The sequence below is a fragment of the Tachyglossus aculeatus genome, chromosome X3, assembly GCF_015852505.1.
Source record: "Tachyglossus aculeatus isolate mTacAcu1 chromosome X3, mTacAcu1.pri, whole genome shotgun sequence".
Lineage (NCBI taxonomy): Eukaryota > Metazoa > Chordata > Mammalia > Monotremata > Tachyglossidae > Tachyglossus > Tachyglossus aculeatus.
This window is the reverse complement of record NC_052099.1, coordinates 28,414,453-28,426,688: the sequence shown is the minus strand read 5'-3', so window position 1 is coordinate 28,426,688 and position 12,236 is coordinate 28,414,453. Positions and strand designations below refer to the sequence as shown.

Sequence of the window (12,236 nt, the reverse complement as noted above, 5' to 3'; positions counted from 1 at the left end):
AGAGAGGAGAAGAGAGGAAGGAGAGAGGACAGGGAGAGGGAAAGAGGGAGAGAGAGGGAGGGAGAGGGGGAGAGAGAGGGAGAGAGAGAGAAGGAGGAGGCCCTGGGGGCGGGGCTAGTGGCTCCAGCGGATGCCAATCAAAGCATCAACTTCAAATTGTATCTGAAAGATCAGCCTAGGACCTAAGGGCAGACACATCAGTTGGAGCTCAATTGTTGATCAGATCACATCTAAGGGATTTAGGAGCACAGAAGAGCCGAGATTTGAGGAAAGACACCCCATTGAATCCATCCACTCCTCCTCCACCTATAGATCGCAACACAGACCTTTTGACTGAAAGAAATAAGAAGGAAAAGAGAGAGGGAAAAAAATATCTGGCCTCGGCTGACTTCTGTTTAAAAAGCAAAATACATTTTTTTCGGGTTTTTTCTCCTTCTTTCTTTGCTCCGTCTCCCCCCCCCCCCCGCCCCCACCCCGTTCTTGGCAAGTTTCCTCTGCCCTCCCCCCTCCTCTCCTTTTTCCCCCCTCCCCCCTCTTTCTCCTCCCTTCCCCCTCCCCCTCCTCCTTTTTATACTTGTGCCTCCTCCTCCTCCTCCTCCTCCTCCTCCTCCTCCTCTTCGTGCTGTGCTTGCGCTTCGGAGATGTCCTTCCCCCAGCTGGGCTACCCGCAGTATCTGAGCGCTAGCCCGGCGGTCTACGGAGGCGACCGTCCGGGGGTCCTGGCTGCTGCCGCTGCCGCCGCTGCCGCCGCCTCCTCGGGTCGCCCCGGGGCTACCGAGCTGGCCAGCGGCTCGCCCGCCGTCGCCTCCGTCCTGGGCATGTATGCCACTCCCTACAGCGCGCCCAACTACAGCGCCTTCCTGCCTTACACCGCCGACCTCGGCCTCTTCTCCCAGATGGTGAGTGCCCACTCCAGGGCATCCCCCTACCCTCGATTCTCCCTCTCTGGGGGGGAGACCCCCAACCCCCTCCCCAATTTGGGGGAGCCCCCTCCATCCCCCTCCAGGAGCCCCCAGGAAGGAAAGGGGTCCAAAGGGGACAGGGGAAGGAGAGGAGGTGAGTGACCACAGGACTGACCCTGTGGGTGAGTGTGAGTGTGAGTGTGAGCGCTCTTGCCAGGGAATTTGGCTGGAAATCCGAGCAGGATCCCCCTCCCCCCTCCCAGGCGGCGACCCTCGGCCACGGATAATAATAATATTGGCATGTGTTAAGCGCTTACTATGTGCTAAGCACTATTCTAAGAGCTGGGCACTGTTCTAAGCGCTGGGCAAATGGGAAAGGGGTCGGAGGAAGGGCTACTACGCTCAACGGGGACGTCTCGTCTGGGTAAGGGGGCTGCCCCGGCCCCCCCAAAATCTCCTTTTCTTCCTCCTGGCCGGTCGGTATTTCCCTAGCAACTCGCCCTGCTGTTTACAAACTCTTCCCCTTTCTCCTCCCTCCCCTCCTTTGCTCCCTTATTGTTGCTGTCGAAAAGCCTTTTCTCAGTTTCATTGGTTTTTTTTTTTTAAAAAAAAAAAGTCTCCCCACCTTTCCCAGAACTGAGTTTCTCGATTTCGGAGCTCTTCCTCCCCGCCCGGAGAGCGTCCGAGGGCATTGGACCTGACATCATTTTTTTAATTTTTAATCAACTTGAGACTTTTTCTTTTTCCTGTTTTTCAACCGTGGAATTGCCAAGGCCCGCGCGGCCGCTTGAACTTGGTGTCCTCTTGTCTGTACGAAAACTGCCAAAGTTTTCATTTGGAGCCACAAGGAAGTCCCCCTCCCCGCCCCCCCATCCCCCCGGATTGTATTTTCAGAACTAAGCGGCGGAGGAGAGTGTCGCTAGTTCCAAAATCAACCGTGATGCTCCTCGGATTTTTCTTTTTAATTATTATTTTTTCTTCTTGGGGAAAAGTGCGTCCAAAGGGTGGGAGGTGAGAGAGGAGAGCATAGCAACTTTAATCCCCGACTTCAATAACAGGCCAAACTGCCTAACCTGTGGATCTTTCCCTCTATGGGGAGTAGGGGAGGGCAACGAGGAGAAGGATGACAATAAATCAGAATTTCTCAAAAATCATGGATTTAGCCTTATTTCCAAACGCCTCCAAAGCTACTCCCTTCCCTAAAATGTAGAAAGTGGATCTGTATCAAGTGTGCACTAGGGGAGAGCCAGTCATCTGGTTTGAAGGGTTGGTTTTGTTCGTTTTTTTTCCAAACTATTCTTTTATTTTATCAAGTGATAACATCGGAAAGGAGCTCATTCTGGGACAAGACCACTTCTTTACGAGGAACCCAAACTGCATTTCAGATTTATTTCTTTGGGCTTTTTTTTTAATCTGCATTTTGTTAATGCAGTTAAGTTGCCACGGAAGCGATGAGAGATTTATAAGTGGCCCCTTCACGAGAATTCCCAGCAGGGATGAGACAGAAATATCGTTTCAGCAACAATAATCCAAACAACAGGATAAGAAAGTACAGAAAGTCCGTTCTGTAACAAATTAAAAGAAAAACAAAATTAGGCCTTGGTATGCCCCTCTGGGCGACTTGTAGTTAAACCTTTCCCTATATATTAAAAAGCAAAACACATTTTCTCTCCTTTGCAACTCTGTCAAAGTTCACGCTTCGCGTTGGCCCACACAGCTGTTTTTATTTTTAATTTTTTCAGATGTACGTACTGGGCGTTAATTTATTATTCTTTTAAGGCAATCCTAATGTAGGCGAATACCACTTTGGGGATGCCTTGGGGGTGAAAAATAGTCCAATTTTGTTATCTCCAATCCGGCAAACAGAACCAAAAAAGTAAAGTACAACAGGGTAAAATGTGAAAATCCAGCTCTCAGTGAGTCTAGAAGTACCGAAATGTAAATGTATATGTATAAGCGTAAATGTATGTGTGTTTGTGTGTGTGTGCGTGTGTGCGTATGTGTGTTGCAGTTCTTGGAAAGTATTCCCTATATCCTAAATTGCTATGCTTATTGCGTATTTGGAAGTCAAGGGGTAAAGTTGCGCGCATACGCCTGGACAATTTGCGGTAATAATGAGGCCTAATGAGGTTGTTAGAAAGATAAAATGTTATTTACCAAAACACCTGATGGGATAATTTGACTTGCTGTGTTTTACTACTGATGATAAAAAGAATATTGATTGCAAATAAATCACCGCCTCTAAAGGCTTGCAGTTTGTGTTTCTTCCACCCAGATCAAAGCCAAACTTAAGAGATAAGTAACCGAATGCGTAAATTTTGTAGGATGAGTGAGCCAGTTTACTTTTCTGAAAGCTGTTAACTCCTTTCGAAGAAGTTAATATTTTACTGTTTCGTTTTGGGTTTGGGCCAAGGGAGAAAAAAAAAGAGAAAACCCTACATTTCAGCATCTGAAGTGGTCGGAGGGGCATTTTAATTCCAAATTGCCTGTCAACCCTAGCTTCATTGAAATATCTATGAACGGTTCGATTGGGGTGGATTTTGAGTTAAATAGGTGCGCTTTCACTTTAGTTAGGACATGCATTTCGAGACTTTCCAAAATCGGAGCTTGGCTCTAAGTTTTCCGCCCTTTTTGGAAGACGGTGCTAGCCCGAAATTTGGGGTGGTGGACGAGGGTAATTTTTAGTTGCGCAGTTCGAATGTCTCCTTCTGGTGAGAGAGGAATCTGAATTTCGGTGGGGGTTGTTTCTCTGTCCTCTGATCTTTATCTCAGGGCGGGGGTTAGAGAGTAAGTGGCAGGGGTGGGGGGGGGGCGGGGGGGAAGGCGTTCACAAGGGCGGAAAATCAGCAGGAGGCGTGTTTCTGGGTGCGTGGGTAAGACTGTCACTTCAACCTGAAGGGGGGCCAGGGAAGGGGAGGGAGAGGAGGCATAGAGGACACAGTGGAGGCGAGGAGTTGGTCGAAGCGTTGTGCTCTTTTGCAAAGAACCCAAATTGCCACCGGTTCTGCTGGGGAAAGGTGGAGAGGAGGAGGAGGAGGAAGAGGGGGAGAGGGAAGGCTGGAGTTGGGTTGGGGGGGAGGGTGTGGGATCAGCACCGAGGTTCCCAGGGCTGAATTCCCCTCTTTCCGGAGGGTTTGGAGGGGGAGGGAGAGACGACCCTTCTGGGGGCTCTGAGGGGCATTGGACCGTCCCACACTTGGCAGATCTGGCAGATGCATCCCCCCTCCCCACGCCCAACTCTAGACGTCTGGATTCACTGTGTCTGTGTCTGTGTGTGTCTCTGTCGTCCCGTCCCCCCAGGGGTCCCAGTATGAATTAAAGGACAACCCCGGGGTCCATCCGGCGACTTTCGCCGCCCACACCGCCCCTGGCTATTACCCCTACGGCCAGTTCCAGTACGGGGATCCGGGACGGCCCAAGAACGCCACCCGGGAGAGTACCAGCACCCTGAAGGCCTGGCTGAACGAGCACCGCAAGAACCCCTACCCCACCAAGGGCGAGAAGATCATGCTGGCCATCATCACCAAGATGACCCTCACCCAGGTGTCCACCTGGTTCGCCAACGCCCGGCGCCGGCTGAAGAAGGAGAACAAGGTGACCTGGGGGGCCCGGAGCAAGGACCAGGAGGACGGCCACCTCTTCGGCAGCGACAACGAAGGGGACCCCGAGAAGGCCGAGGACGACGAGGAGATCGACCTGGAGAGCATCGACATCGACAAGATCGACGAGAACGACGGCGAGCAGAGCAACGAAGAGGAGGAGGACAAGGCTGAGGCTCTGAGGCCTAGTCAGGAGCAGAGCCCGGATCCGGACCAGGGCCTGGCGGCTCTCCCCGAGGGCCTGAAGCCCAAGGAGCCTCTCGCCCTGGACGGCAGTAACACACGCATCCTCAGCCCCGGTGCCCAGGGTGGCTTGCCAGGGGCTCCCCATGGCAAGCCCAAGATCTGGTCCCTGGCTGAGACAGCCACCAGCCCGGACGGCCTCCTCAAGTCATCACCTCCTCCTCCTCCACCTCCTCCTCCTCCACCTCCGGCTGCCCCCAGCCAGGTGGCTCACTCGCCCTCCCAACTGCAGCATCCTGCTTTCTTGCCCAGCCACGGACTCTACACGTGCCAGATCGGCAAGTTTCACAACTGGACAAACGGAGCCTTCCTCACCCAGAGTTCCCTGTTGAACGTCAGGTCCTTTCTGGGAGTAAACCACCACCACCATCATCACCATCATCACCCCCAGCTGCAGCAGCAGCCTCCGGTGCTCACGGCCACCCTGGGGGGGCTCAGTGGTGACAAATCCTCCGAGAGGACCAGCCCCAAACACACAGGTAAAACCCATCAGCTCTCGGATCCCCCGCGCTGGGAGTTGGGGAGCATTCCCCCCCTTCCCAAATTTTAGGCCCCGAGAGGGGTGGTGGTGAGAGGGGGTTGAGGGACAACTGTTCCCCCATAGGGGGGTGGGCGGGAGGCTCACGAAGCCACCTGCCCTGAGGGTCCTCCTCCCCGGACCATCCCAGCACTTGGCAGCATTATAATAATAATGATGGCATTTATTAAGCACTTACTATGTACAAAGCACTGTTCTAAGCGCTGGGGAGGTTACAAAGTGATCAGGTTGTCCCACAGGGGGCTCACAGTCTTAATCCCCATTTTACAGATGAGGGAACCGAGGCCCAGAGAAGTTAAGTGACTCGCCCAGAGTCACACAGCTGACAACTGGCAGAGCCGGGATTCGAACCCGTGACCTCTGACTCCAAAGCCCGTGCTCTTTTCCACTGAGCCACGCTTCTTCTCGTGACATTATTATCATTATCATGATTGTCCCGAAATAATGAACGCAGCAGGGCCGTCCGGTTCCAAGGAAAGCAGGCCTTTCTCGGAGCTCGGCTGGATGAGATGGGACCGCCCCCCCCCCCCAAAAAAAAAGTCCAACAAAAAAAATCACATACACATACTCTATTGAATGAATGAATGGTATCCCTCACCCCACAAAAAAAACCCAACAAAAAAATCACACACGCATACCCTCCACCCATCCCTTCGTCTACTAAAATATCCCTCTTTCCATCCTCTCTCAGAAAGAGAAAACGTAGCCAGGACCGACACTCCTCCCCAGCAGCTCAAATCGCCTTTTCAGCCCGTCCGTGACAAGTGAGTCTTTGCTTTACTTTACTAAAGGAATGTTACTGATGCACGACAGGACGCTGGGGAAATGGTAAAATAATAGTAATAATACTAATAACAACCCCAGCTGATACTACCAACGATAGCAGGGAGAGACGGGCCGGAGGAACCCTGATTGGGACGGAATGGATTGGAACCGGCCCTAGGGAACTTGTAACTTCGGGAAAGTCGGGAATGCTAAACCCCCTCTGCTGCATTTAAATGATGTCGGATCGTTTTCGTTCCAGGCAGTCACTGGTTTCCCTGTCCCGTTAATATCTAAGCAAAACCGTAGCTGTGCTTCTCAGTTAGTTTCTTCACTGACCAAGATTGTTACATCTATTTTTTTTTCCCTACAGCTCTTTGGCTCAGCAAGAGGGAACACCGCGAATTTTAGCTGCTCTCCCTTCCGCTTGATTATTTTTTGAGGGGTGGGTGGGAGGGGTGGATTGGGACAGGGGGCGGAATAAAAAAAAATTTCAGAGACTGGTATTAAAGGACAAAATACGGAAATGATATAAACTATTCCCATCCATCTCCTTTTGCAATAAGGTGCAAAGACATCAATGCGATTTTCCATACCGTAGTTGGAACTCCTTTGTACCATTTCAGATCGTGTTATTCTAACCATCCTTGGATTATTTGTTTGGTAAATGTTGCCCATGTGTTTGTGTTTTTTCTGTATATAGAGTGATTTCAGATTGTAAATAGCGCGTCAGCAAAACTTGTCTAAATCATATATTTTTGTCTAATAAACTAAATGAAATTATGAACTGTCCTCCTGATGTATTTTATGGACAAAGAATCTGAGCCTAAAGTTTCAAGTTCTGATTTAAATCCTTGATTTCGAGCTTTTTCTCTTAGCCCGAAAGGAATTCTTGCGTTGATAGGAGGAGTTTAAAGTTACAAAAGTGGGGCGTTGACTTACTGATCATTTTTTTTTTTATGACGGAGGCAGAAACCAGGGATTTCTCACCTGCGCTGCTTGAAATACAAACACAGGCACCCAAATGAAAACAACTATTGTAACAACACTCGACAAAGTGCAATCTCCTGTTGGTCACTTGGAGATTCGCTTTTCAATTCTGATTTAATCTCTCCGATACTAATCTTTTTTCCAAGGGAAAGCGGACTCGATTTTTAAACGACCCATAAAACGCAATTTTTTTCCCTCAAATGGAGAAAAAGAGAAAAGTATCTTGATGGCTCCAAACTTTAACTTCGGTTTCTACCACAATTTATAATGAGAGTGGTTTCCTCGGCGCAGGTCCGTTGTGTGCGAGAGAGTGAGAAAAGAATGAGTGTGTAATTGTATCTCGCGTGTGTGTTTTTAAAGTATCCGGGAGAACCAAGTGAGGAGAAATGTATCACCGGAAGATATTATTTTCAACTTTCGCAGTAGGCAAGAAACAATTGAATGGTCAGGGAGCTTCTTCGGGCACTGCAGTAAGTCGAGAGGTTCTCTGTGGGGTTTCCTGGAGTGGTGAGTTTCAGAAAGAGAGGGCAGGAAAGAAGCCACCAGTTTATAAACGCCTTGCTTTCTAGAAGCATTAATCTTCCAAAGACAATCCGTTAAAACTCCTAATATTTTGAATGTTTCCTTTTTTTCCCTCCCAAATGAGAACACTAAATGAGCATTGAGGTGCTAATAAGATACCAGATGGTTGTTGATGGTGGAAAATGGAAAGAAGCAGCTGGGAAAGTCATTAAGAAATAATGTGGGGACGCCCCATCCAAACTGCACCGACCTCAAACCAGCACTTGTCGGAAGCAGGGCGAGAGTTTCAAATAAAATATTAATAAAAACCTCCATCAAAGTTCCAGCTATTGATCCGAATTACTCTACAATACCATTGAATACAAAGGCGGTTTTTATGGAAATTACCCACTCTCGTTGGCAAATGAGTGGAGATGATTGGACTTCTATTTGCAATTTATTATAGAATCGTCTTTCAAAAACAAGCCCAAGATTCTAGCGGCATTGGTGGCAACGGCATATTGGATGCTTTCGGGAAAAAAAGGGCAGTTCGTTCAAGTTGGGAGCATTCTGACATATTCTGTTTTGTAAAATGAAAAGAATAGTGATTTACGTATAGCTCGAGCAAATTTACATTTCTAGTATCCACCCTTCCGATTTCAAACCCAGTTCAGCTTGATTACTTCCAAAACCACTTGGAATTTTTTTTAAAGCTAGGCGATTAAAAGAACAACGCTTAGAACAGTGCTTTGCACATAGTAAGCGCTCAATAAATACGATTGATTGATAGCGCTTAATAAATGGCATCGTTATTATTATTAAACAACAACAGCTTTGAAAGCTCCAAGATAAATAGAGTTTCCTAGAGTCTGGGGAGGGACCAACTGCAACGATCAACCTGACCAAACAGATATCATCCCTGGTCGCAGTTAAGAGCCTCAGAAATAGATCCTCCACTTCAGTTGTTCCAGATTTCTGTAGCCCCCTTTTCCCTCCCTGCTTCTCTTTGGCTTAGCCACATGGCTTTCATAAACTGGCATCTTGGGTTTAAAAGGAAAGATTACATTTATAAAGCACACAATGCTGCTCTGTGAGGCTAAGCAAATAAGGTAGTGCCAAGTTGGCTTGAAAGAAAAGGGTTGGGGGAGGGAGAGAGGAAAAGGAGAGGGGAGAAAGGGGATTCGGTGGTACTGGCCTGTTTGGAGCGACTTATATTGTTGACAAGGGCCTATGTGGGTGAATGTGCGTGTGTTTCCGCGTGGGTGGGTGTGGATCTGTGTGTGTGGTTGTGGGTTAGATGGAGAGTGTGTACCTGCGTGGGAGCTGGATGGAGGGAGGGGAAAAAAGGGCCCGAGTCTCCCCGCAGGCCCGGTTGGGCAGGCTCGCAGCGCCCTCTATGGGTGGAAAGCGGGAGAACGGCCCCTTCCCCCTGACAATCCTCTGGCCCGCAGATCCTCCTGACAATAATAATAATAATAATCATTATTATTATTAATAATAATAATGGTATTTGTTAAGCGCTTACTATGTGCGAAGCACTGTTCTTCCTGAAGCAAGGTGATCAGGTTGTCCCACGTGGGGCTCACGGTCAGAGAACAGCGTGGCTCAGTGGAAAGAGCCCGGGCTCTGGAGTCAGAGGTCATGGGTTCAAATCCCGACTCCGCCAATTGTCAGCTGTGTGACTTTGGGCAACTCCACTTCTCTGGATCTCGGTTACCTCATCTGTAAAATGGGGATGAAGACTGTGAGCCCCCCGTGGGACAACCTGATCACATCGTAACCTCCCCAGCGCTTAGAACAGTGCTTTGCACATAGTAAGCGCTTAATAAATGCCATTATTATTATTATTATTATTATTATTAATCCTCACTTTACAGATGAGGGAACTGAAGCACAGAAAAGTTAAGTGACTTGCCCAAGGTCACACAGCTGACAAGTGGCAAAGCCGGGATTCGAACCCATGACCTCTGACTCCCAAGCCCAGGCTCTTTCCACTGCTTCTGGCTCTGAAGTTGGTGGGTCAAAGGGGCGAGGCCGTGGGTGATAAAGAGGGGCCGACCCTCCGCCATATGTTTCCCCAAGCTTCAGCAGCGACCAAGCGTCCAGTTGGTCCCCCAAAGTTTCAGGGGCGCTGTAGTAGTGTGGGAAGCAGCTTTCTTTCAAGTAGCCTTGGGAAGCAGCATGGCCCAGTGGAAAGAGCATGGGCTTTGAAGTCAGAGGTCGTGGGTTCAAATCCCGGCTCCGCCACTAGTCAGCTGTGTGACTTTGGGCAAGTCACTTAACTTCTCTGGGCCTCAGTTACCTCATCTGTAAAATGGGGATTAAGCCCCCCGTGGGACAACCTGATCACCTTGTAACCTCCCCAGAGCTTAGAACAGTGCTTTGCACATAGTAAGCGCTTAATAAATGCCATTATTATTATTATTATTATTATTATTATTAGTAGTAGTAGTAGTAGTAGTAGGCGGGGCCCACTGAGTGGTTTTGGAGGGCGCCCCCTTCCCCTCTCTCCTCGCCCCCAACTCCCACCCCGGACTTCCCTCTGTCGCTTTCTGAGATGCACAAATGCCCACTCGGGCCCTCCCATGGCTTTACCGCTTTATCCCTTCCCCCTAATCCGGAGCAGGATTCTTTTCCTAAATCTTCTCAAGGGGAATCCCAAGTGTTGGATAACGGGGGGCAGGAACCGAGTTACACGGTTAATAAATGCCTGGCCACAGGCAAGCAACCCCTTTCCTCGCGACGAAGGACCTTTCGTACCCCTAGAGTGCGGTCCATTCACCCCGCGAAGCTTCTTCCTCAGTTTCCCCCACGACCCACGGCGAGGAGGCACGCAGGGAGAACATTTGATGCGTTAAAAGCTTGCGGGAGAACCCTCTTTCCCCTAACCAAAGCCGTCAGAAAAATAATAATGATGGTATCTATTAAGCGCTTACTATGTGCCAAGCACTGTTCTTCCTTCCCAGAGAAAACGGGAAATTCTGGCTGAGGATGGATTTCGGCCTCAAGCGCTCTAGATTAGCACTAAGAATGAAATCTCATCACTCCCTTCTTCCGAAAAAGCCCTCCCTTGCTTGCCCTTCTTCTTCCACTCCAGATCCGGAGTCTACCTCATGTCCAGATAGTTTTATCCGAGTCCGACCCAGAAGGGAAAGTTTCATCTGAGGAAATCTTTCGCCTCGTTTAGAGCTCGGAAACGAGGAGAGGAAATTGAAAAGTCGTGTCTTCCTGCAACGACCCCCGGGGGAAAAAATGTTGCTAACAATCCAGATGCTCTTCCATATTACTCTTGTTATAAAGGTGCATTAACTATAACTGTAAATACGTAAACCTTATATCTATTGATCTTTCTTGAGCGGTCCGAGAAAGATTAGACGTAGGAGGCAGCTGTGTAAAAAGGGACACTTAGAATCTTAAACGGAGAAGGAATATAGCTAATTTTCCATGCGAACACACACGAAAATATCAGCAACTTTCTGGAGGCCTGAACATCTCATATTGGCAAATTGTCCCCGAACCAAGTGAAGCGCGTTTTCTCCGACTGTTGGGATCGGCATGCGATTTCAATCCCCGTTCAGTCTTGGGCGTGGACGATCACTATTTCCCCGAAAGGGTTGGAGAGGGAGAGAGGGTATGTATTTCATCCATCCCTCCTGTGACTTTGGCATTTTTCGTTTCCATTTCTCCCTTCCGCCCTCCATCCCTCGCCTGCCCATCTCCAAGTAAAGACTTATTTGTACTTGTTGAGTAAAGAAAACAATTCCCGGGACCCAACAACTTTCAAGCATTCTTCACGCCAAAGGCCACAGATAGCTGGTGATGGGGTGGCTGGTTGGATAAGTCAGTACTCACCCGGCCCCTCTCTCTTTTAGCCCACCTGATGTCTGGGGTTATAATAGGCTTTATCGGGAACCCCTCCCGTCCTCTTGAAAACGTTGGCAAGGATGAAAGGAGCTAAGTTTTACAGAGGACTTCGCGTCCCACTATAAACATCCAGCTGGTTAAACCCTCTTTCTAGTAACTTTTTCCTCTCTCTCTCTCTCTCTCTCTCTCTCTCTCTCTCTCTCCCCGATCAATTATTCACAAGCACATTTATCTCCTCTGCAATATGGAGAATTCATATTCATATCTCTGTTTTAGTGGCCTGACACTGATTAATGTAATATGCACCGTGGCTCCAAATACTGCGCCACTCTATGAATCATGCACTATAAAGTTTCAATCGCCCTTGTAGATGAGACTATTGCAAGGGGGGTGGGGGAGAGAGGGACGAAGCAAAAGCGGGGGGAGGGAGAGAGAGAGGGAGAGAGAGAAAGGAAGAGAATGAATCACACTTGGTTTCTGTGTCCCTATTGAACTGGCTTTTATTTCACCGTCGCTATTGGCGTGATCTCTGGGATTTCCATTACTACCCTATTGAGTGAAGCCGTTCCGGTAGGAGCAGGAAAGTTCCCATGCAGGAAACGGGGGGTCTCACGCCCCCTAAACCTGAACCCGCAGGCTCAAACTCCGAAATTTTCTTCTAGCTCCCCTCTCTCTCCCTTCCTTTTTCCTTCACACCTTAAACAACCCCCTTCACCCCCTCTCTCTTCCCTTTCCCTTTCTTGCCCTTTCTAGAGGGAGTCAGGATAGGCCTGAAGGCATTGGAGGAGGAGTGAGGGTGGTGGTAATTGTGATTTACACATTTATTTCTTTCTATTT

The 12,236-nt window shown here is 49.0% G+C and overlaps 1 protein-coding gene across 1 annotated transcript; it reads left to right on the top strand.

Annotated features, from left to right (window-relative positions):
• Window positions 1-641: 641 nt before the first annotated feature.
• Window positions 642-6,831, top strand: IRX1 (iroquois homeobox 1). Its single transcript, XM_038770363.1, has 4 exons — window positions 642-899; window positions 4,203-5,223; window positions 5,974-6,046; window positions 6,418-6,831. The coding sequence occupies exons 1-4, from the start codon at window positions 642-644 to the stop codon at window positions 6,473-6,475; spliced, it is 1,410 nt and encodes a 469-aa protein (XP_038626291.1). The 3' UTR covers window positions 6,476-6,831.
• Window positions 6,832-12,236: the final 5,405 nt, after the last annotated feature.